General features: G+C 47.9%; 1 protein-coding gene and 1 pseudogene across 1 annotated transcript in view; one reads left to right on the top strand and one right to left on the bottom strand.

The window, feature by feature from the left end:
* The window catches only part of LOC102015965 (chromosome unknown open reading frame, human C16orf82), a 57,545-nt gene extending 49,087 nt beyond the window's left edge, over positions 1-8,458 (bottom strand). Inside the window, exons 1-2 of the mRNA XM_013504745.1 lie at positions 8,345-8,458; positions 7,294-7,442 (exon numbers count right to left, since the gene is read on the bottom strand). Of these exons, the coding sequence (XP_013360199.1) occupies positions 7,294-7,442; positions 8,345-8,458 (263 nt within the window). The remainder of the gene's footprint in view (positions 1-7,293; positions 7,443-8,344) is intronic.
* A 7,616-nt stretch (positions 8,459-16,074) lies between these two features.
* On the top strand, positions 16,075-24,893 carry LOC102015642 (annotated as a pseudogene).
* The last annotated feature ends 514 nt before the right edge of the window (positions 24,894-25,407 follow it).

Below are 25,407 nucleotides of genomic sequence, written 5' to 3'. Positions count from 1 at the left end.
GCCTGCATCGTGATTTCTAACCCCCAGTCAGCGCATTATGCTACGGAGACACACCTCACTCCTAATCTATCGCTGTAATATTTATAACAACGCAGCTACAACTCATTTTCTTTCGTTGCTTCAATGAATCACCTCCTGATACCTTTGATTTCCAAGAGCAAAATGGCACCCTGGTTTCTATTATCTGCCTGAGCCTAAGGGGTTCTCCTCACACCTCCTCTCTGCCTGGGTATTCCACCCGCCCCCATGCCTTATGGCCTATACCGCCTGATATACAGCAGACTGGGTTTGTGATTTAGCGGCAGAAAAGGTTAACTCTAAATAATGATCAGAAAGTTAAAATATAGAGCCAGAATGTTGCTTTAGTTTTTATAGGTTTTAAATAATTTCACCTCCTTCCCTGAAGGATTTAGCATAATTCAATGAGAAAATTGCATTCAGATCCTGTGGGTTACTTTGACGTGACTGAATTGCAATGAGCAGAAGAGATGCCGAGTGTCTTTCTTCCAGGGAACCTGGCTGGGCCATGTGCTCAGCCAGGAGGCGTCCTGGGGAGTGTCCGGGCTTCCCAGGACTTGTGGGTCTTGTACCAGGGAGCAGGCCAGGCGGCATAGTGGGTATGAGACAGGAGGTGACGGTGTCCATGGCTGGGCGAGGAGGATTGGAATTTTTGTGCCTTTTAAAGAATACACTGGGTCAGTGTAGCCCAGAGAAAATCCTGGTTCTCGTTCTCCTTCTGTGCTTTTAGTTCTGGGTTGCCACCTTTACAAGCGTGCTTAGAGCCCATCCTTGCCGTTTACAAATTGTGTGAGTTAGGATCCTGTCTGGTTGCAATTAACAGAAAACTTAACACAGGCTTAAAGAGATAGGGATGTATTTACTTGCTTTGTTTACTTTCTTGTAACAAGAAAAATGAATAGCCCTTCCTGGGCTGGGCCACAGCTCAGAAATACCCTTAAAGCATCTGTTCTCTGCCCTCCTTCACTCCCTAGCATTATCACCACAAGTTTTGGGTGACAGGGTCGTCATGAAGATTAAATTGGATTAATATGCGTCAAGTCCTCAGTACATGCTATAATAAGTTCGATAGCAAATGCTAGAAAACTGCTTTCTTAATCGAGACTTATTTAAATCTAATTTTCTGCTAAATGCCGGATCAAGAATGTCTTTCTATATCAATAAATTGAGATCAGCATTTTTAAATAGGTGCACAGTGCCATGGGCTTAGCATGCTTATTTAACAGGTCCTCTATTGTTGGATCGCTAGGTGGTTTCCATCATTATAAGTATCCTTATTCATAAAAACTCATGTACCGATCCAATGATTTTTCTATGAACAAGTTCCAAGGAGTGGAATTGCTACCGTAATACAATATGTGTATGTGTGTGTGCAGTGCGTGCATGCCTGCAGTTGTGTGCACACACTCTGTGTATATGTGTGTGCACGTGTGTGTAGTGGACATAGAGGCTGGGGCAGATGTACAAGCTCCTCATGGTGCCCCCTCCTGCTGGTCCAGTACTCAGGTTGGGATTCTCAAGGGAACAGGGCCTTCCCAGTTCTCACACAAAGGCTGATGCAACAAATAACCCCAAATTCCACCGACTTACTGTAGCACAAAACATTTTTTCTTCCATGTGCAATAACCTGATGTTACCCGGTCACGTGTAACAACGTGGTATGTACCTGGCCGCTGGTGATACTGAATGTAAGGACCAGCAACCCAGGCTCCACCTTGGGTCCACACCATCCTGGAGGACTCCGAGTCCTCTGCATCCCGCAGGGCATACATTAAAGGGACAAAGACAACTCTACCTACTTCTTAAAGGTCACGACCCTAAAATAACCATTGTCAAGTCCTCTGCAGTCAGGTCTGATGGCTCCACTGCTAGGAGTGCAGGCTCCTGGGAGCAAGGGGCAGCCAGCTCTGTACCTCCCCTGTATTTTCTCAGTTCAAGACCTCAAAGCTGGCTCTCATGGTGCTCTCTGAAGCTGGTCCCTTTAATGGCTCCTGAACTAACATGTCCCAAATTTGGAGAATGTAGTGTGTAGACATAAGCAATCAATGAGGTGAACACTATACCACGAAGTTAGCTGTTTACTGATGCATCCCACGTTCCGGGCACTGTGCTAACCATCTTCTCTGTGCTGAATACAATGATCTTAGGAGGGGATGGCACTGTCACTCCAGTTTTCAGAGGAGGAAACCGAAGCTGAGCATGGTTAAGCAGTGTGTTCAAGGGCACTGGGTGAATAAGAGATGGATCTGGGAACCTAGAGCTTGGATTCTTAACCCCTGTGCCCTGCTGCTGCCATTTCTGGGTGCCACTGAAAGTTGAGCCAGACCAAGATCCATCTCCACTACCTTATTCACTGAGGGAAGCTTGGGAGACACTAGGTGTTGTGCAATCATTTCATGCAGACGAGCTCTTACTTCAGCCCCACGGTGTAGTCCATGTGATCACACACTCACAACGACACTTGTTATCGGACTTTGTAAGTGGCAGACTGGGTGGAGGGAGCTTTCATTTTCACAAATTGTTAGAAGGGATATTTTGGACACTCCGGTTAAGTGAAGCCCATGTGTGCCGTGGGAAGCAGAAAGCCCTGCTGACCAGATCCGTTGCAAGGAAGGTTTCCTGCGGCTAAGCCTCAGGATTCCAGCACTTAGAACCGGAGGGGATGCCCCCCCCTCCCCCGCTGGAGACTGGCAGTGCCTGGCTTTGCTGCAGTCTATGTGTTGGTGGTGAACACAGCCACGATCACTGGGAAACTGATCAGTGGGTGCTCGCTCATGGAGACTCTCTACAGCATAAATCAACGTAAAAGGCAATTTGCCTGTGACTAGCGCTTATAATAAAATGATACCATTATGCTGTGACAGAGATAGCCAGTTACAGTTCAGGAAATACGAGCTCCCCTGGGTATAGTGTAGGACTGTTATGGGGAGGCTACTATTTACTTCATTGCTCAGGTTCTTTGCTCCAGCTCTAGTCATACAACCGTGTCCACCAAACCCGACTGCAGGGGTCCTGCGGATGGTCACCTTTGGCGAAGGACCTTTAAGAAGTAGGTGGGGTTGGCTGTGTCACTTTTCTGAGTGTCCCACAGGGTGAAGAAGACCCCGAGGTCCTCTGGGATGGTGAGGACCCAAGGTAGAGCGTGGAGTGTTAGTTCTTAAATGCAGTATCATTAGAACCCGGCACACCCACATCAGGCTGTTGCATGTGGAAGAAAAACAGACTTCTATTTTAGTAATCCGCTGAAGTTTTGGGATTTTTTGGTTATATCAGCAAGAACTACCCTAACAAATACATAAGCCTATCAGAAAAATTTCTATAGTTGGATGGGGCTGTTGCAAGCCTAGAAATAATTTGTACGGGCCACCAGCCACATGGCAGGTGCTGGAGGGAGTTGTGTCCAAGGCACAGAGAGAGGAGGGCGTAGGTGGATGGGAACGGAGGAGCCTTCTGAGTGCAGGGCCCCTCTGTCATCATTGTTTGCCCAGTAGCCATTTTTCCATCCTCTGAAACAGTACACTGATGCTCCTTCGAGAATCTCCTTTCTTACTCTAAATCTGATAGAAGTGATGCCCGCAGTATCTCCCCTGTCTCAAGAGTTGATGAGTCACCCTCACCAAACCAATAAACATATCCCTCTCTCCCCAGCTGCAGTGATTGGTTAAAGGACAGACATGTGACCCGAGTTTGCCCAATGAGAATGAGCAATGGGTCTTTTGCTGGACCTATTGGAAAAGAGGTTTTCTATACCATTGGGGTCCTGAGCAGCTAGAAAGAAAGCCTGAGGATTCTATAAACTACATTTAGAAGCCACATTTTGAGCAATGAAGCAGTGCAGAGACCTGGGTTCCCGATGCCATTTTTTGGTAGCTGGATACCGCTATGCTTGAAGCTGGATTTGAAGGTTACATGTGCTAATTAATTCTTGGTAATTGATTAAACCATTTGAAACTGGTTTGTTTTTAGTACAAATAAAATATCCTGAGTTCTATATTTTCCCTTCTAGCCCTTACTGTCTCTTGGGGCTATATAAATGGATCTGTACGGAAATAGCTTCCCCGAGAAGGTATTTGAATAGCGGCCATACACTTTCAATGTTTCCTGGGTGGTCTGGGTCTCCCCTACTTACTTCTCCTTTTTCTCTCTCTGCTTGGTGAAGATGTCTGCTTTCACTGAAAGCCATGACATCCTGTTATGTAGATGTGACATGGAGTCCCTTTTTCAAGGCAGGTAAATCCTTCATACCACATCTCATTTAATTCTCACAGTAGTCCTGGGCGTGAGGCTTTATTACAGCCCATTTGACAGATCTGGAGACCAAGACGCCAGAGCAAATGGGAAGCACAGGTGTCAGGTTCCAGGGACAATCAGCAGGCAGAGAGGGCACCGCACAACAGGCCCCGCAGTTCAAGACAGTAATTGAAATAGGAGCATCAGAGGGTAGAAAAATCCCCCTAGCGCTGTATTCCTCCTGCAGGGTGCCAGGACCAGGCCTGGGGTGGAGGTGTGGGGAGCGGGGTGAATGAGGGGTCCATCCCCACCTCCTCCAGAGCTGCTGAGAGCCTTGCTGGCTGCAGACAGAGCGTTCTCAAGGCCAGGAAGAAAGCCAAGGGCGGTCACACATGATTCACCGCCATTCCCACTGGCGCTCGGACTGTTCCCTTTAAAAGAAGCCAATTTATTTTTTATTCAAAATCTATACGAAACAATTGAACAATAAAACTGCCAGCCTCACTGTCTCTTTCAGCAGAGAAACATGATCACTTTTAAAATTAAAAGCCTCTCTCTGTTGTCTCCTCTCTCCCACCTAACCTTCCTCCCTGGCTCCTACTATGTGCCAGAACCTGGACTCTGCTCATGTCTCCTTTGCGGGGAATTCCTTCCTGAGATTTATTTTAAAATTACTTTTCTGACTTCCAAATGTGGCTCCCAGTCATCAGATGGGCTCCACATCTTTAAAACCTTTGAAAGCAAAGACGGAGGGCTGGGAGGACTAAGGGGTTTAGAAGGCAGCTCTGTGGTTCATAAACTGTGTGAGCTGGCACGGAATACCCAGTCTCTGCTCCCGAATTGCTTCATCTGAAGATTGCTGTGAAGGTTCTTGCACTGTGCGCCCCACCTCTGGCGCGCCCTGGAAGGGGTGGACATCAGCTCGGTGGCTGTTCATTGCCTATACTTGGGGCGAAGCCTGGCAATGTGTGGGTGCTGGTGCATTTTGGTGAGTGAAGGAAGAAAGGAAGATCTGGGTTAGAACTTTCTCTCTGAAAGGCCAGTGACCCTGATTTAGCCTCCCAGGGACCCCTAAACCTCCAGGCTAAAGCCCCTGTCTGCAGACTTTTCAGTTCCTGGAGGGTGAAGGGACCAGGATGTAAACTGACACAGACAGTGTCAGGCTTGGCTGACCTGGGGTGGGACAGGAAGGGAGACTGCTGGCTGTCACCGTGTCCCCGGACCCCAGCCCCACCTTCTGCACCACCAGTCCTCTCCCTGGAGACTGCTGTGACCTTTGAGGGTCACGTCCTCACACTGGCCCGGGTACTGCAGGAGCTGCCTTCGTCGGAGCTGAGACACATAAAACCTCAGCACAGCCGAGGAGCTGCTGTCGGCAGCATTTACAGACACACTTTATCTCGTGGATGTCATACATTATTGACATGGGGTCCCCGCCCCCTCTGGGACTGCTGAAAGGCAAAGAGAGCTCTGGGGGAGGCCGAGAGGCCTGTTTTGATGCTTAGCAAGTGGCTGGGTCACAGGGGGCAGCGGTGATAACAGGCTGAGGATTTTATTTTTGCAGTATTGGGGGTCAAGCCTAAAGTCATCTCACTGAGCTGTGTCCTCAGCCTTCTAAAAATATTTTACCTTTGTGACAGTCTCACTAAATCACTGAGGTGCCTAGGATGGGCTTGAACTTGTGCTCCTCCTGCCTCAGCCTTCTGGAGTGCTGGGATTATAGGTATGTGCCACAGCACCAGGCCAGGTGGAGTTTTGAAGTAGGAGACTTTCTCTTTCATTACACCCTCTGGTCCTCTGTCAACTCTGCGTCACAAGGGCTGAGGGGTCCAGGACGACGGGGAAGGATGTGGTGAAGTAATGCACGTGAAGCATTTAGCCTGGCCCCATAGCCTGGCCCGTGATCAGCCTCACTAGACAGAGCTGTGTTTTCCAAGAAGGGCTTTGCTAAGATAAACATTGCTTGTGGGTAACAGTTGACAAGTGTTCAGGCCCAGCTCCAAGGTGTAGGGGTCAAAATCTGGGCCTGGGTTCAAATCTCACCTCCACTCCTTCCCAGCTGTACCTGGCAAGTCTCTTGGCTGCTTTTGCCTCAGTTTACTCACCTCTGAAGCTGGGTAACAAGAGTACTCAGCTCATAGCACTATTTTGACAATGCAATAAGTTGACATGGAGAGAGGGCCTAGACCAGCGACTTGTAGCTTTGCACTCTCTCTGCAAGAGTCCCAGTGTCAGTTAAGTGGCCCTGTCTTCTCCCTGCATCTGAACTTCACCTGGCTTCTCTTTGGTATAGATACTTTTTTTTTTTTTTTTTAATACTTCAGGACTTAAGTTTAGTTCCATGTCTCTATCCCCTACTGAGATGGAATCAGGTGATGATGTTTACAGCGTTTGTCATGGACAGATAAATAGTCCCCCAAAGATGGGCACATTTTAGGTTTGGGGTCTTGTGAATACATCAGTTAACACTGCTAACAAAGGAGACTTTGCAAATGGAATGAAATTAGGGTTCTGACAAGGGGAGATCATCCTGGATTACCTATGATCACAAGGGTCCTTACAAGAGGGAGACAGGAGAGGCAGAGATGAAGATCAGAGAGAGATAGATAGATATTGAAAGAGAGAGAGAGAGAGGGAGGGAGAGACAGAGAGACAAAGTAAGAATGAAGGAGGAGGTAAGGAAGACAGACAGCCCATAAAAGCTTCAAAACTGAGGAGACAGATCCCTCCTAGCAGTCCTGTAGGAAGGTAGGCCACTTGATTTTAGGATTTCTGACCTCCGCAGCTAGAAAATAATCCAACTGTACCACGTCACCACATGTGGTAACTTGGTACAGTGTGATGGGAAGCACATCTGTCCTCCATATATGAAGGAGGGCGATGGGGCTCCTTCCCCCTCTGCAGGGCAGGGCGAGGGAGCCCTGGGCAGCTCCCCCGGAGTCCCAGACTGCGTGTGAGCGAGCAAAGCCCTGAGGCTTCTCCGAGCTCCCTTTCATCATCTCTGCAGAGGGGGTTACAACTGCAGTGGAGACCAAAACCCAGTACTGAAGGCGCAGAGCGCTAAACCCGAGCGCCTGGCGGACAGCAGATGTCAGATGCGCCCTCTCCGCCTCTTCCCAGGACAGTGCAAACGAGTCCATCCTCTCAGCTCCTGTCTCCCCACAGCCGCTGGAACGGCAGAGCCGGGTGTGGGTCTGTGTGAGAGACAGGGGTGGGCAGAGCCAGGGGCGGGGTCAGCGGTCACCCAGAGCATTTACTCCATTTCACTGCTTTCTCGTGGCCTCACCACCCACGTTTCTCTGTGGACTCTTGTGTCCAACAGACCTGCCCATTCCCATACTGGTTGCTCTAAGATCTTTTCACCTTAGTCCTAATAACTGCTGTGCCAACATGGTGACTTTAACGTGTTGGAAAGCTTACATATGGAATGTGAACTTATAGAACCACCATCTCTCCTCTCCAGAGTCCACATTCAGTCACAAATACCTGCATACCTACTATGTGCAGCCACTAGAGGAGAGGGGGGTAGTATTCTTCCCTCCCTTCCTCCTTCCTCCCTCCCGCCCTCCCTCCCCACTTCCTTCCTTCCTTCCTCCCTTCCTTCCTTCCTTTCTTCTTTCCTATCTCCCTCCTTTCCTTCCTTCTAGTTTTTCTTCCTTCCTCTCTCTACCCCATTCTTTCTTTTCTTTCTCTCTCTCTTTCTTTCTCTTCTCTCTCTCTCTCTTTAGCCTAATTGCTGATGGTCAGAGACAGAAAATGAATGAACAGTGAGGTACATGGGGAACACTTGGGGCAATGTAGGATCTCAGTGTGTCCTGAGGAAGGTAAAACAGAGTGCTGAGACAGGCCTGACTTGGGAGTCAGAGCTCAGGGAGGAGGACATTTGACTGGGCCTCTAGAGGAAGCTTTTGGGGTGAGTAGAGCTCCTCTGGGGGGGGCTGAGCTGGAGTCCATCGCAGCCTAATTATCTCATCAGGGCTGTCATCCATGGGGCCATCCCAGGGGTGACAGGATCGTGACCATGGCTCTGTCTGCCAGGCCCCTTGGAAGCCGCATAGCCAGGAGCTAGCGAGGGGTTGCACAGCCTGAGAGTCACCTTCCCTGAGAGCAGTTCAGTGGGCTGCTCCAGGTTGCAGCTGGCAGCGTCAGCCCAGGAGGGGAAGGATTCCAGCGTTTGCTGCTGTTGCTGAGGCGGAAGTGACGCCGCCATTCTTTGGGGGCACGGTCTAGACCTGTGCAGCTACGGTGTCATTATAGGTGGAGGGAGGAGGTCGGAAGGCCCATGTGCGTCCCCACCTCACCTCCCCTCGGGCCTCAAGGATGCACTAGTCCTTTTCTCCTTCACTTCCTCATCTGGAGAGTTGCGGGGAGTGTGTGACCGCAATACTTTCTCCTAAGGTTATTTTAAGACTGTAGCATTACTATTTATGTGCTCTAGCTGGTGCAGAAGTGCCGGTATGTGTGCCTGTAATACACACAACGTACATATTTTTGTTGAAGAAATACAATTTAAGCTTCCGGCATCAGGTCCAAATAAGATTTACACACTGCTGTATTCAGAGATCCACTACCAGGCTTGAAAGAAGTCATTTATTCTCAAACTTTAAATTTATGTCCCATTTCTGGACCTCACTGCCCACAGGGAACACAAAATTGATAATATTTCAGAACTCCTGTAATTATCTTATGAAAAGTATAATTATATTGCTTTGCCTTTTTCCCCCCCGAAGGTGTTAAAATGTTAATGTGTTCACTTGAGATGTGCTGTGACTCTTGGGTGATTATTTGGGTATTCTTTTCATTTTAAATATGTCGGGAGCCTCAAAAGAGGCAGAGGCTCAGCGCTGTCCAGCCTTCTGGAAGTGACAGAGTGGAGAAGGAAGAGGAAGGAGAACAGAAAGTAGAGGAAGAGAAGGGGGAGGAAAAGGAAGAGGAGTGAAAGGGGAGGGAGAGGAGGGGGAGGAGAGGGAAGAGGGAGGAGTCACTGCTCTCTGGCCTTCCCAGCTCCGGCTCTGGGCCGGGGTCTCTCACTGCTCCCATGAGCGGGAGGTAATTACCACAGAACACCGCTATTCCCTGCACAGTACTTTTCAGCGTTAAACAATTTCCCCACTTGCTGTGCCTCCTGCAGCCCTGTTGGTCATGTTGCAGCTCAGCATGCAGTGTGGTGGAAGCAATTACTGTAGACACTGTCGCATTGTCTTGGTGTTTGTCACTTCGTCCGTCACCAGGGTCCAACATCCCGCAAGTGGCCACCTGCCGTTTCTCATCTCCCCCCTCTCCTGGACCCCTACAGCCTGGCATCCGGAGCTTTAGGCAGCTGGCCTGGAGGAGGAGGGTCACTGCCTGGCCCAGTCCTGCTCAGCTGCCCAAGGTCAAGACCTTGGCTCAGACTTGCCCCATGTAATGAAGAATTTAATGTTTTACAGGTGCAGCTTAGATTTGGGAGTCCATCGGGCTTGGTTCTCCATCTCAGTGCCTCCACTTCGCATGAAGAAATCACTCTCTGTCCCATGTACTCAGTTTTCCTTATGTACAAAATGGGCTTTGGCTTGCAGCGTCTTCATGGGAGCCACCTTAGGGGTACGTGGCTTTTGAATAGCCAATATAGCCCTGTGCTTAGCACGGGCATGGTCAAGTGTTGGCACATGACTTGCATCCTTGAGATTCATGTTCAGGTTATCTGGTATGGGGTTAATAATATCCCTTAGTTATTGTGGGCTGATCAAGTCCACAATCTTCTGAATGAGTGTATGGCAAAGGCTAAATAAAAAAGGCAAATGGAATGATTTCAGGGCTCCAGGAGGATCAAAGTCCTCTCATATAATTCTTAATTCTTTCAGGGATAAGACCAAGACCTTCTCTGGGTGGCCCATATTTATTTGGTTATCAGCAGAAGGGAGGGGAGTACTCAAGAAGGGCAGAACCACTCAAGGATTTCTCCAAGTAAGGTATTAAGTTAATCCACCCAGGAATGAGATGCCTGAGGCTACAATCTTTATCTAGTTGAGATCTGATCCAGGTGTCCTTGACTCTGATCTTGTCTTGTCCTTTGAGGCTTTCTGGCTTCATCACCACTACAGGTTCTAGTAGGGATTAGTGACTCACAGAGGTTCACTTACTATGAGTCTGCCATTTCCAGATAAGGAGCCTGGGCCTTGGACAGATTCACAAGTGAAAATGAAAAGCCATTTGGTTAATTTAAGTCCTGCTCAGGTCTGCTTCCTAGTGGTCTCCATCAATCTGGCTTTCTGGCTGCACACTCAGGACATCGTCGCGTTCCCACTCCCCATCAGCAGCACCGTGTCAGTTTCTCTGTTCGGTGGTCCTAATTCCAGCTTTGTCTCCTGTGGCCTCCTGTGGGGTGGCGTCCCATGACCCATCCTCCTAGGGGACCAGATTCTGTTCTCTGATTCTCAGGGCTCAAACCCTTCTCATGATTGGTACCCCTGGGAGCCTCACTAGAAACAGAAGTCCCTTGACTTCAGGGGCATGGAAAGGGGCCAGTAGGTGTAGTCAGTGGGGTTCCAGGCACCAGCCAAGGGCTGCTCCTCTCCCAGCTGCATCTGGGTAGGATCAGTATGACTGCGCTCCTGCCCCCCAGCAACCTCATAGAGCAAGGTAGGTGCAGTTATCGCTGTTTCCTGGCAGCCACGCCTGCAGCCAGCCACCAGGAGTGGCATTAATAGTGACAAAAGGCCCCTGGCTTGGACCCCTTAGCTGCTCTACTGACATCTATACTTTTGAGATCTTCCTGAAAACTCAGAAATCCAGGGTTTTAGAGACAAGAAATCAGAGGTCTGGGGAGTCAGGCAGCTCAAGTCACACAGGGAACTCGAGGGGCGGGGTGACAGCAGAGGTGATGGTGGAAGTGTTTGTGGTGGACACAGCACACGGCCCGCCCTGGAAGGCTGGGGAAAGGACTGGAGCCTCCTGGCACTGGGGGGACCATGACTCAGAGGTAGGGGCAGGCTGGCTGGGGGCCCTCGGGGCAACTGCTACTAGCATTAGGCGGTTTTCCATTTTGGTCAACCTGTAGGGCCAGCGCTGGGTGGACGCAAGGTCAGGTGGCCTCTTCCTCTCCTTCTCTTCTCTTCCTGCTTTCTCTGCCTCTTCTTTAGGTCAGGGTTCCCACCTCCTTCCTCTCTGCTTCCCACCCCCACTCCCTCTCCCCGCTCCTCCAGGACCGCCCACAGGCTGACCATTTCTCAGGGGTTGTCTTAATCATCTCCAGCTGCCAGAATAAAGTCCCGCTGAATGGATGGCTTTGGCCAAAGAAATGTATGTCCTTACAGTTCTGGAGGCTGAAGGTCCCAGCTCAAGCTAGTGTTAGGTTGGCTTCTCCTGAGAACCCTCTCTCTGGCTGGCGGGTGGCTGCCTCTGCGCGGCTGTTTTCCCACGGCCTCCACTCTGTGTCCATCTCTGCTATCTCTCCACATGTCCTCGTCTCCTTTTCTTAAGAGAGCACCAGTCAGGTTGGCTTAGGTCCCTGACTTGAACCTCTGTTAATTGAACAACTTCTTTGAAGACCTTATCTCCAAATACAGGCCCACGGATTAGGATCTCCCCGTATGACTTCATTTAACCTCAGCCACCTCTTTGAAGGCCTTGCCTCTGGACGCAGTTACATTCTCAGGTACTGGGGTTGTTAGGACTTCAGTGTAGGAATTTGGTCGGGGACTCTACTCAGCCCAGAAAGGGCCTATGTTGAATCACTTCCTCCCCCGCCTCTACCCTGTAATCCTGGACTCCAGCACATCTTCCAGGAAGCCATGTGGGAGTAGCTGCAGGGAATGCTGGATATGCCAGCTAAGTCCTTCAAAAGAAAAGTCTCTGGGCTTTTTCAGGCCCTGCCCAATGACTTAGACCACCCATAACACACACTCTGTCTGTCTCTCTCTCCCTCTTTCTATCTGTCTATGTCTGTTTCTATCTCTATCATCTCTATCTCTGTCATCTCTGTCTCTGCCTCTATCTCTGTCTCTGTTTTCCTCTGTCTCTCCCTCTCCCTCTCCCTCTCCTTCTCTCTCTTTCTCTGTCTTTGTCTCTCTCTCTCTCTCTCTCTCTCTCTGTCTCTTTCTATCTCTCTCTCTCTGTCTCTCTCATAAGGGAAGCCCTCTACAGCTGGAGGATCTGAAAGCTACTGGGGCACAGGGCTGCTTCTTTGTGTGACTTCTCAGATGTTATGACAGGGAGTAGCCTGGAACTTCAGCCTTTACATTTTTTAAAGACATTAAGCTGTCATAAGAAGGCTGTAGAGGAGAGCGTTGCAGAGCTCCTCAGCACCCTTCCCTCAGCTTCATCCAAAGTTAGCGTGTCATCTGACCACGGCACATTTATCAAAATGAGGAAGGTAACTTTGGCATCGTGCTGTCCACTACATCGCAGCCTTTATTTAGACTTCACCATCTCCCCCACTCATCCTCTTGCTCCTAGTCAGTGCAGGGCTCACTGGGCATTTAGCTTGTCACTTCTTACATTCAAAACAGAGATTCAGAAGTGGAAGGGTGTGGATGGAGCTTTCCTGTGCAGAAGTGGGTTTGGAACCCTTTTCTCTTGTCGTTTCCTTCCCAGACTGCACATGAAAACCCTTTGGGGCCCTCTGGAATTCCTATGTCTTTTCACAGAAGCCACTGCTACCAACGGGACAAACTTGGCCCTTGGGAGAAGGCCCCGCATGACCCCGCACAGACCCAGAGGTGCGTCTCCCTCCGTGGCGTGCGGGGTGGGCTTCTATCTCCTTGTTTCTGGAACAGGCATGATGTTAACTCACTGTACCACTTATGTCCTCTGCCCCTCATTCCTCTTCAATTAAGTGGAAAGAAATTCACATCTATCTCTCCAAGACTGGATGAGTTGTATATGCACACTGACCCAAGACAATGCTCACCAAGCAGTCCTCAGCTGTGGTCGCCAGGAGGAACACCTGGGAAATTTGACCACTGGTACATGGGCCCCTGTTCTGGGGACTCTGACTTTACTTGTGTGGGCTGTGGTCTGCATATGAGGACTTTCAAAGCTCCCTGGGTGATTCTAATGTGCAATCTGGGCCAAGAATCACTGGTTTAAATAAACATTTCTTCCCAATCCCACTTCCAGAGTCTTTTAGCCAGCAGCTTCAGGAAGAAAACAAGACTCAGAACTGTGATTATGTGGTAGGAGGGGAGATTGTGGGTGGGGGAATAAAGCCTCATTATTACTCTGAAAAAGACAAATAACAGGAACAACCAGCATCTACTTAGAGCTTATTGGCACAGTGATCTATATGCATTATTCTCACAACGATCCTATGGCCCACGCCCCATTACCATTGGCACTGTCATTTTCTTGAACTCATCCATGCTAAGGCTTGGGCTTCTGCTTTGGTTTTCTGCCTGATGCTTTGGAGGTGCTGCCTTCTCCTGGTTGTGCTTCCAAGCCTCGGAGACTTTTCCCACCCCATGGGTCATGTCTGAAGTCCTCTGCCCAGAGCCAGTTCTTGGAAAAGTTGTGCTCTTGCTTCCCCTGACCCCACGCCTTGGTGGCACCGTACAACCTTGGTTTTCTCTGTGTCCCGGGGTCTTCCTTGTTTTAAGCAATTAGGTCCAGAATAGGGACCTAGACAAGGGCAAGACAGCATTTAAAGCTAGAAACCAGTGGGGTTAATCCATGAAGTGGAAGCACAGTTGGGATGTGGATGGGTAGAGGAGGGTAACCACCCAGAAGGCTAACTCTAAGCCGGGGTTTGGTGGGCAGATGTCAGTGGGACATAGGTGCAGGACTGCTGGGCGGTTCTGCTGACCTCACCACATTCATCTCTGCCTGTAGTGGACGTCTGTGGTCCTTCTGTCTCCAGAACTTTCCTCTGAGGGACCCACTCCGCACTCCCACATCAGTTCTGTTTGGTTCCAATGGCTGCCACTTAGAACATCCTGTCCCTGTCGCCTAGGCAGTCATGTGACACTCACACAGCCAATTGTAATCCCTCTTTCTTCTGTTATAATGGTTTGTTGGTTCAGGAATAGGCACATGACTCCAGGTGGGCCAAGTATAGTCCTTCATCGAATGTTTAAATTTTTTATGTTTTGAAGGAGGAGGAGGAGGAGGTGTGGTACATTGCCTTTGGGGTGTTGGATGCGGTAGGTCCATCCTTTCCCAAATGATGAAAACTTATGAACGCCAGGAAACAATAGGTCCAGCATCAGTTAAAACCAAAACATAAAGAGGGTATCAGAAAGGTAGAGATGAGGGTGGTGTATGAGTGTGTGAGGGGAGGGTGTGATGGTTCTCTTTAAGCTGTGGACCCAGCTGTGTTATGGTAAACTTCCCAGTTGCCTGAATCAAATAGTGCCCTGTCTCAATGTCTCATCTAGTTTGAATACGATGACTATAATTTGGATCCAAAAGTCTAGAGTGACCATTTGCCCCTTCAGCCTGCAGCCCGACTGACTTTAAGACTTCCAAACAGACTCACCTCCCATCCCCACCCAGGGGAAGCTTCCTTCTGCTTGAAGACTTTTCCTTTCACTATTGTTTTTTTCATACCCTACTCCAATTCATCCTTTGCTGTCAACCTAGGAGTCATTTTCTTCCGGGGATTCTTTCCCTGTTCCTCCTTCAGAACAGGTCTTCCTCTGGGTCCGGGATAGGGACCTAGACAAGGGCAAGACTTTCTTTTAAGTACAAGGATCTCTCAGAGGCCAAGGCCTGGCTTGGTAGCATCTGTGGTTGGATCCCTGCGACGAGCATAGCACCAGGTATAATGTTTGGCTCGGGAAATGCTCATGGCAGTGGTGTCTTACCCATGCTGGCCCTGCTTTTTTGTGTAGAATCTACACAGATGTTTTGGGAACACCCAGTATCATTCAGCTTGATGCCAGAAAACATGTGGCACATGACAAGGGGCATTTGAAGAGTTTACTGAAGAGATCACATACAAGGGCCTGGATGGGGTCAGAGCAAGGAAGAGAGGATGATGTTCTCCGGGACAAGGAAGAATGGGGGCCTCAAAGGGAAGGGGAAGGAAGGTTTCTCAGTAGCCAGTGGGAGCAGCAGGTGCGGGAGGTCATCCAGCAGGACCTGTGGCTTTTATGAGAAGAAGGGCATCCCGTTCAACCTATGGCCATCAGGGAGACAGATAATCTGACCTTTTCCTCTCTCCACTGGATTAATCAGCTTTTTATTGCTGGGACACAATACCTGATACCCACATGTTAAAGGAGGGGAGGTTTAATTTAGCTTACACTTGCAGAGGCTTTCAGCTCTCTAGGATCAGTTGGCTTCAAAGTAGGAATGTCGCAATGGAAGGCAGCCACGCTAACCACTACACCAGCAACACCTCTAGGAATGTCATGATGGAGGGGCATAGTGAAGCCAAGCTATATGGTTCAAGATGGCGAGGAAGAAGAGTAGGGGGACAGTGCCAGAGAGGAAGGGGTGAGAGCAGATGGGCCCCAAGGCCACACCTCCACGGCCCACCCACACACACCCAGAAGAGTGCTCCACCAATCCCCAGGCTAACCCACATCCGCCCTCTGATCTGCTCAGCTCTCCTGTAAGCCAAGCCCATGGGGAGCTGGAATGGAGGAAGCAGATTAATGCAAACCACAGGGCTTTATCTCCTCGGGTGCAATGAAGGTAGGAAAGGGTGGCGTGAATCTGGAGGGACAAACAGGTTATGTGTCTCAAACTCTGCGACAGTGACTTGCTGTGCTCCTGATGAGCTTGTGCCGCAGATGCTGACTGGGATACAGCTCTTAAAGGCATCACTTCAGAGAGGCACAGAACGGGAGGGTGGCCTTACCTTAAAAAATTCCAGAGACAGAGGGAGAAACACCGTCGTCGGTAATGGGGCAGCCCCTGTGCGCTCGCCTGTGTCCCACGCCCTCACTCCAGCTGGCCACCGCTCCCAGGTGTGAACAATGACCTGATGCGCTCTATCACCCTCACTAGTCTAACCTTCCTGACACCAACTCCTCAGGCACAAGGGAGCAGCATTTATAACACGTGGATAATTATTCTGCATATGACTCAAGCTATCAGAAGGCATCCTGGCTGAATGAATCAAAGCAGATGGGGCAGACTTCACAGAGCTGGGGGCCGTGGATGCTCTTTGCGATGGAGTCACATACGGGGTCTCTCTTCCCACCACCCTGCATTCATAAGGAACGCTTCTCCTCTGTGTCTTTCTGCCACTTCCAGTGCCGAATGAAGATAAATGTCAGAGAAGCAAGCAGCCTTCAAATTGCTATTGAAAATACTTAGAAAAAGCCATGGAACACCACTCCTTCCTCCCTACTATAGGGATTCAATTTATCTTCTGAGAAATGTCCCCTAACCCTGATGCTAAATATTGCTCAGTGAGGTGAGCAGTTGTCACTCAAGTGACACTCATGAGGAGCTAACAAGACCCAAGTGATGTCCCCTGCAGCTGCATGAACACCTGCCCAGTTAGAGGGAGCTACCCAGCCTATTCCAAAGTCACAGAAGAGTATCTCATTCAGTGCTTATTGAACACCTACTGTGTGCTAGCCACTGTACTCAGCACCTGGAAATGTTGCAGCAGACTGAGGGACCGAGGAGACAGTGACCTTCTTCTCACACGGTTTACTCTGTACTATGTGCTGTGCAGGGAGATCCACAACAAGAACAGACGTCATGGCAGATGGTGATATGAAACAAAAATACAGCACAGCAAGGGGAATGGCGAGGGACAAGTGTTGGAGGGCTGTTTCAGATAGAGCACTTAGGGAAGACCTCCTTGTAACATTTAGGCAAAGAAAAAAAAAAGGAAGTGAGGGAAACTAAGTGGATATTTGGAGAAGAGGGTTATAGGTTGGAGGAGAGCATGTACAAAGGCCCTGAGTGTGGATGGGCCTGGTGGGTTTGAATGGCAGCAAGAAACCAGTGTAAGTGCAGCACAGTACAAGATTGGGAAAGCAGTAGGAGATGGGGGGAGAGAGAGGAGTGGGAGAGAGAGAGAGAAGGAGGAGAGAGAGAGAGAGAATGAGCCAGGACCTCATCATACAGAAAATGTTGGCAGAAATGAGTTTAGTTTTACACATGTTAAAGTTGGAGGTGCTGCTGAATGGCTGACATCAAGGGTAAAGCTAGTGCAGAGAGCCATTGAACTGGTTGAGATAATCTCGGGCAGCAGAGCATTTGCTCAACCAAATTTATTGAGAATTATTTAATGTGCCCATTAATTCCACATATATAGTATTAGAACAGCTCATGGCCCAGTGTGGAAGACAGACAATTAACAATGACTTTGATCCAGGATGACAGATAATGCTATGCAGAAAATACAGGCATGGTGGAAGCACATAAAAGAGGTACCTACCCTGGACTTGGCACTCAGGCAAGGCTTCTTGGAGGAGGTGATGTTTATGCTAATACCTAAAAAGATACAAGTAGCTAACATTGTCCTAGTACTTTATAAGTGCCAGGTGCTACATCAAGCACTTTGCATTAGTGAGTCTCAAACTTTGCTGCCAAGTAGTATTACTTGGGAAGACTTTAAATATCCCAGTACCTGAGCCTGACCCCAACCCCAGACAAACTAGATCAGAATCTCTGGGAATGGGACTCAGGTATCAGCGTTTTTAGAAATTTGCCAGTGTTTCCAACATGCAGGCAGTGTGAGGACCAGTGTTGTATTTGCTCATGGAATTCTCTGAGCCATACACCCATGGAGAAGATATTATTCTCCCCACTTTACTGGTGGAAACCCCTTGGAGGTCAACTAGACCAGGGATGTACAACATGGCAGACATTGCTAGTCGATTTTAGAGCTTCTTGTCACTGAGCCTTAAAATCACCTTCCACCTCCATCCCAGGTAGTCAACAATCCAGAGCTGGGAGGTGACTGAAACCTGGACAGATGCTTTTCATATGGAGATAAGATATCAGTGCAAACATGTGAGGAGAAAATAATGGAAAGCCAAAATGTTAGAAAGGTATATCAAATTGCTTCAATTTTGTATACATTGGTCCTTCCCTGGAGAAGTCCAAAAGAGCCAAATTTTCACCTAATTTTGGTACACATGGCTGTTTCTTTGTTGAACATGAGCTGAAGGAAATGACTTGCAATTAGGAGCCATTCTGTGTTTACCCTGAGTCCACATACATAAGATGTACAGCAGGGCTCCTCCAAGGTTCCTACCATCTCTCTTCCAGAACAATCCTTCTCTCTGTGTCTTTCTTGTTCCTCTCAGTAACAGGAGCTAATGTTTGTTGACTGCATAATATGAATCTGCCACTCTTTTAAATGCTTTCCGTGTATTGATTTATGTAACCCTCACAACAACTCCATGAGTGATTACTATTCTGAACCTCACTTTTCAGATGAGGAAACCAAAAATCAAAGAATTTTCCCAGTGTTATACAGCACGTAAGATGTGGATTCAGGACTGGAACCAAGAATGTTTTTTTATTAGGACATGCTTGCCTACCATAATAGATATTGTGGAATAGGAAGAAATTGTTCAAAAGGAAGGGAGGACTGAGAGGGAGGCAGAAAGGAAAGGAAAATGAACCAAGAACTTTTTGATTCTATATCCTGAGCTGCATATGCTGTGCGGAGAGCAATTCATTCTGTGATGAATTAGCGGGGATTTCTGCCTGAACCCTCGTCTTAGTGTTTCCCAGTCTAGAGTTCTTTCCATGCCTCCAGATCTTAACTCTTAACCTGGGTTTCGGGCTCTTTTCTGGGGCTGCTGCTTGCTGACTGGTAGCTGTTGTGGTCTCTAGTGCTTTGGCTAAGCATGTACTCTAAGGCTCAAACCTCATTTCTCCATCCATTTGAGCTTTATTGATCTTGCCTGACATTTGCTTCTCTTGGGTTCTCAGCCCCATGCACCTGGACAAATGGCCTCTGAACTTCTAAGTCTTATAGTCACAGCTATTTAACCAACTCATTGATTGGGTTAATGGACGGGGAATAGGAAAGGGGTGAGGGACTGCTGTGGTGGCTGGAGAAGGGATATTGGTTTCCTGGGAGCCCCATAATACTCCCTCCAGAGACTCTGTAGTGGATTAACTAATGGTAAACTTGAAACAAAGAGCTGAATTGAGTCAGTGTGGTTTTGGATGTGGAAGACCCACCTGAAGATTGTTGCCAAAGCATAAAAGGAGAACTGGAGGGGAAGATGGTGCTGTTGATTCTCCTAGAGAAGCTTGTCATGCTGGTTTTCCTGATATGAACTCAGCTGCTATCTTCGGAGGAGCTCAGGTCCTTGCTGTTGCTGAGGATGGCTGTGGTTCTTTTCGGAGAAGCTCTGGTCCTTATCTTGAACATCTCTTCCTGGTCCCAGTGCAGATTCCTCAGCCTGCTGGCACAGACCTTTCACCCCACTGACACAGACTTTCTAGCTTTCACCACTGAACTTTGGGCCTTCCCAGTGCAGATCCTTGATAGAGATTTGCATGAGACATTGTCATGGGTTCTTGGCCTCCAGCTGGACTTCTGCAGGAAACTGCTGTGGGATTCAGGCCCACAGCTGTGTTCTTTGGGTCTCTTGCATGTGGACTGAGCTCTTGCACTCTTCTGCATTTGACATTTTGGGTGAATCTTATAAAATAATCCTATAAATTATGTGTCCTATGTTAAATACATTCCTTTGCAACCTCTGACTACAATGACTTCTAAAAGTCATTGTTTCAGGACTTTATATTTTTAAGCAAATTCTCTCTGAGGTTGTAGAAGAGCCATGAAATGAACCTATTATTTAAGGATGCTAGCAGAAGGGACCAAGATTGGACTTCATGCCTGTTGGAAATGAAGTCAGGGAAGACAATTCCTGGAGATCAAGATTGTTTTCTGGATGACTGAAAGGTTGACATTTCTTTGTCAGAATTTTAATGTTTTATCCTGTGCTCTCTGATGACTGACTATAACCTTGGCCTCTGAAAGCAGGCAACATGGCAGAAACTGGAATATTTTGTCACCCTGGAAGAGTAAGTGGTGTTTCACTGCCAAACAGGAAAAGCTGTTCTCCTTTAGGATTTCTGAAGTCATATCTTTGATAAGCTCTTTGAGTGTTGGGATTCAGAAAATAGCTTGGGTTTCTGCAAGTTTATTTTTTTATTTTTTAGTTTTTTGGTACCAGGAATCGAACTCAGGACTTTGCACTTTCCAGGCAGGTGCTTGTGCTGCTGAGCTACATCCCCAGCCCCTCTGCAAGTTTAAAGAAATAAGATGTGATGGACCTGACATGAAAGAGTCCGTCGTGATATAGAAACCACTTCCATAGACATTTGTGTGCCACATCCAGGTGTGAACATTTCACTTACACATAACACCAGCTCACCTTGCACACAAGGCAGCTCCTTGTGGTAGGTGCATTATTTGTCCTGTTTTATAAATGAAGACATGGAAAAAGGGAGTGTTTCAGTAACTTCCTGTAGCTGGAATTCACATGCAAGCATCTGGCTCCCAATTTCATGGTTTTACCCCAGACTGTCCTCATTGCTCTTCTCTGTTCTTGTTTTTGCTGGAGTTGTTAGCCTGACACCATATTTTATGCATTTCTTTGTTTTGTTCAAATCCCCAAATGGGACCTCCTAGATGTTTCCAGGTAGAAAAATTGTTCTAGAAGCAGTTTTGGGGGGCTAGTGGTGCTCTGTTTGATGGGAGCTGGAGCTAGCCCAGCACAAGCTCAAGCTTATGGAAGCTGTCATTGCTGAGACAAAATACCCAGTGCCCAAAATTAAGGAAAGAAAGGTTTACTTAGCTCACAGTTTGTGGATGTTTCAGTCTGTACTTGGCTGGCCTCAAGGCAGGGTGGCATAGCACGGGAGCAACAGTTCAAGGTGGCAGAAGACAGCAAAAGCAGCAAAAGCACAAGGTGGGAGAACAACCCTCTTTTCCTCCCTTACATTGTAAGCAGGCTACCTGCCCTAGAGCAGATGTAGCGCTTACACAATCTCTATGCCTTCCTCCTGTACAGGCTCAGGATGAATACAAAGGACCCTGGTCCCTGCTCAATCACTTATTTAACTGTCTACACTTCTCTCGTTGACACAATGAACAACATTCCAGAGCTGTGAGGGCGTGTCCTTTTCACCTCAGGGTGTAGAACTGCTGAGTTACTTAGCCAAGCCTCTAGACTCCTCAAGTTGACACAATGTGTGAACCATAACAGAGGGGAAAGGCAAATTAGGCCCTCTGCATGTAGGCCATTTCTTTATTTATGTATTTACTATTTTTCCAGTGGTAATTTTTTTCCAGCATTTGTTAAACATTTACTGTATGCTTGCCTACTATGGCTATTGGCTTAGCTACTTAAAAATACTTGGTCACTCAGGGGGAGAACAAAAAGGAGAGGCAGGAATTCACAGACAGATCGTCTCCTGGTCCAAGATTCACAGGCATTTCTCCCTGCAGTTTTTGCTGTGGCTTGGTGTGATTAGTAGTGCACTGTTTCTTGTTTATTGCTTATGGGTAGAGGATTTTTCCTTTCCTACATTCCAGCAGCTGTGGGTTCTCACTTGACACTAGAATAACAGCATCTGCACTGCCCCCACAAAAAGGCCTTTGAGAGGAGATTCCAACAGGGGAAGGCGGAGGATGGATTTCAAGCCTTTCTCTCCGAGCACTAGGTCCCCTTCCACGACCCACATGTCTGAAGGTGATGGTGGCCCTCTATGTTCTCCACTTTATTGTCTTTCTTGTGAGCCCCAGAGACTGATGGGAAAAAGCCTGCCAAAGAGGCCAAACTCCTTTATGTCTGGGACTCCCAGAGAAGTTCCAGGGTCACTGAGCCCATATTTGCCCTTTAGCTATTTATTAAATTGTAGCTGAGTCTCTTTCCCACTGACATAGTGGCTATTCCTTCCTCTCGAGTCAGACTTCCTGTTCTGATTTCCTTTTTGAATTTCCCTTTTCAACTTCCGGTCTGGATTTCCTGCCTCAACTTCCTGTCTGGATATTTTGCTCTGACTTTCTGTCTGGTTTTGTCTCAACTTCTTTTCTGGATTTTCAACCCCAGCTTCCTGTTCTGACTTTTCTTGGAGCAGCCTTTCTTCTCAGAGTTCAAACTACCCAGATGCTCAGCACCTTCAGCTCTCTGATGTGCTGAAGATCAATTATGACTTTATAGGTTATCTGGAGTTCTCTCTCTCTCTCTCTCTCTCTCTCTCTCTCTCTCTCTGTCTGTCTTTCTCAGGTTTTCCTGTTTTAATGTGGCTGCACTGAAGCAGAACTATCAAAACTAAGTTTTAATATGGGATTTTCTAGTTTTAAAAGTTGGTGGCTAAAAGGATTTGAAAACCCTATCTAGGCTGAAAGCATGTTGCCAAATTTATGGATGATGGGTGCCTTATTTCTTTTTGACAGTCAGGTTTCTATCTTTCTGGGTAGACGGGGAGGCCCTTCAGGGTGGGGAGTTCGTCTTATTTCCCTAGGTGTCCTCTGTGTCTGGCACAGAGCTGGGAGAGCATAGGTGCTTTAATTAAATTGCCACCCCACCCTTGGACAAAACCTGGTTCTAGCACATCCTTCCAAAAATAACTCTTTCCACTAATAAGAAGAAAGAAGTTTAAAAGGAAAGGAAGAAGGGATTGCCTACTTTTTTGGTGCGGAAAGGATGATGGGGGAATTAAGAACCTGGTGCAGGGCCTGGAAGAGAAAGGAATCCATCAAGGCTCTCAAGGGTCAGAGAAAGCCTCCTGGAACTGTGTTTCAGATGTGTGCATAGTAATGCTAATGAGCGCTTGAGAACACCTTGAGGACCAGAAAAGGAGAGGAAAACTCTGGCAGTGGTTGAAAGTTTAATTAACAACTCGAGCCTCTGGGGGTCCATGATGTGATCTGCATATGCCTTAGTGTCCCCACAGGCTCCAGGGACATTGTTTATTGGAAGCTGAGCTAAGCTAAGTACTATTTGCTGAGGAGGAGAGATGCTGCTTTGATACCAGCAGACCTAGAGAGGTCCCTGGGCCTGCATTCCCTTTTCTGCCCCCACACCCGAGTCAGGGCCTGGTCCTCTCAGGTCTACCCTCTCTTGCCTTATAGTTCCTCAGCAGTAGCCACTTAAATAGTAAGGGAGGAGCATAAGGAGGAATTTACAACCCTTCTGCAGAGAAATAACATACAGTCATCTGCTCTGGCTTCTCACCCCGCTGGATTCTTCCCTTGATCCCCCTGAGATGGGATTTTGAGTGAGGAGGGAGGGATGGAGGAGAAGTGGAGGTGGGGTAGGGTGGAGAGAAATAGTGATATTCAAAGATATGCAGAGACAGAGCTAGGATTTGTTACGCCTTGGGTCTAAATATCCCACCAAAGCCCATGAGGTTGTAGGGATTTTTCAGAGGTGGCTGAGTCTAGAGTATGTGATTGATTAGTGGTGCAGTGCTGGGATTAAGGATGGGTGATTGCTGCATCAGTCCATTGATTGGATTGGTGCCACCCTAATCCCTGTAGACTGGATACAATATAAAGGACAGAAAGAGGCTGGTCTCCCTCTTTTGCTCTTGTTGCTTTTGCTGTCTTCTGCCACCATGAACTGTTGCCCCTCTGTCACATGCCTCCCTGCCTGGGAGCCAGCCAATGATGGACTGAAACTTCTTCAAACTGTGTTCTGGTCCCTGGATCCTCCTGTCTCTCTCTTCTTCCGGTCTCCACTGGGTGAGCAGCGTTTCTTCACCAGACCCCCCTGTGCATTGCCACTTCTGCTTTGGAGCCAACTGACCATAGATGGAATCTATTAAAAATCAAGAGCCTAAATATATTCCCCCTCCTTTAAGTTTTGGGTGTCAGGTATTTTGTCCGAGTGATGGGAAAGCTGACTATATCGCCTGGAGCAGGAAGGCTCTCTCCTGGGATTTCTGCTGTAAGATTATTGGTCAGAATTGTTGCTCTGGAGTTGTACTTGCAACCACGACTTTCCATCCCACAATTCATCACGCTCTTCTTTTCCAACTTGGACCAGGTAGAATGGCTCCCTGTTATGGTTTATGTCTGTGTATCCCCCCAAAGCCTCATGTGGTCATGGGGCAGGCTTTTAGAGTTTAATTGATTATGGGTGTGAGAGCTACATCTGCCTTGGGATAGAGAGTTTGGAAATGTAAGGGGGAGGAAGAGGTTGCTTGAGGCCATTCCTCCCTTTTAGTGGTTGTTGCTTTTGCTGTGTTCTGCCGCCATGAGCTGTAGCCCTCTGCCATGTGCCACTCTGCCTTGTAACCAGCCAAGTATGGACTGAAAACTCCACAAACTGTAAGCAAAATAAACCTTTCCTTCCTTAATTTTGGGCATCAGGTATTTTGTCCCAGCAATGAGAGAAAAGTAACCAAGACACTCCCACAAAGAAGGGTGGCAAGAAGAAGGGCCGTTCTGCCATCAGCTGGGTGGTGACCCCAGAATACAAAATTAACATTCCCAAGCGCATCCGTGGAGTGGGTTTCAAGAAGCGTGCCCCTCGGGCACTTAAGGAGATCCAGAAATTTGACATGAAAGAGACAGGGACTCCCGATGTGCACATCGACACCAGGCTCAACAAAGCCATCTGGGCCAAAGCAATAAGGAATGTCCCATAGCGTATCCATGTACAGTTGTCCAGAAAATGTAATGAGGAGGATGATTCACCAAACAAGCTGTATATTTGGCAACCTACATCCCTATTTCCATGTTCAAAAGTCTTCAGATAGTGAATGTGGATGAGAAGTAACTTTCAAATAGTTATACAAGTGCCAAAAAAAAAAAAAAAGAAAAAGAAAAACCAAAACCAAAAACAGAATTGTTATTCTGGACAAAGTCTGGGTTTAGGATATGTGAGTGTGTGTGTGTGTGTGTGTGTGTATGTGTCTAAATGAACTAGGACACTTGCTGTACTCATGACAGCTGCTCCAGATGTTGGAAGGAATGATTAAAGACACTGGGCTTCCAGTAAGAATGGCTAGCATTAAGAAATCAACCAGTAACAAATGCTGGCGAGGCTGTGGAGAAATAGGAACCCTTCTCCACTGCTGGTGGGAATGCAGACTTGTGAAACCACTGTGGAAATCAGTTTGGAGATTCCTCAGCAAACTAGGCCTAGAGGTCCCATTCAACCTAGCTATCCCCCTGCTGGGTATTTTCCCAGAAGATTTAAAAACACCATATCACAGTGATATATGTGCACCTATGTTCATAGCAGCACAATTTGTAATTGCTAAAATGTGGAAGCAACCCAAATGTCCATC

This window comes from Chinchilla lanigera, unplaced genomic scaffold, assembly GCF_000276665.1.
Source record: "Chinchilla lanigera isolate Chin_1 unplaced genomic scaffold, ChiLan1.0 scaffold00092, whole genome shotgun sequence".
Classification (NCBI taxonomy): Eukaryota; Metazoa; Chordata; class Mammalia; order Rodentia; family Chinchillidae; genus Chinchilla; species Chinchilla lanigera.
This window is presented reverse-complemented; position numbering and strand designations above follow the sequence as displayed.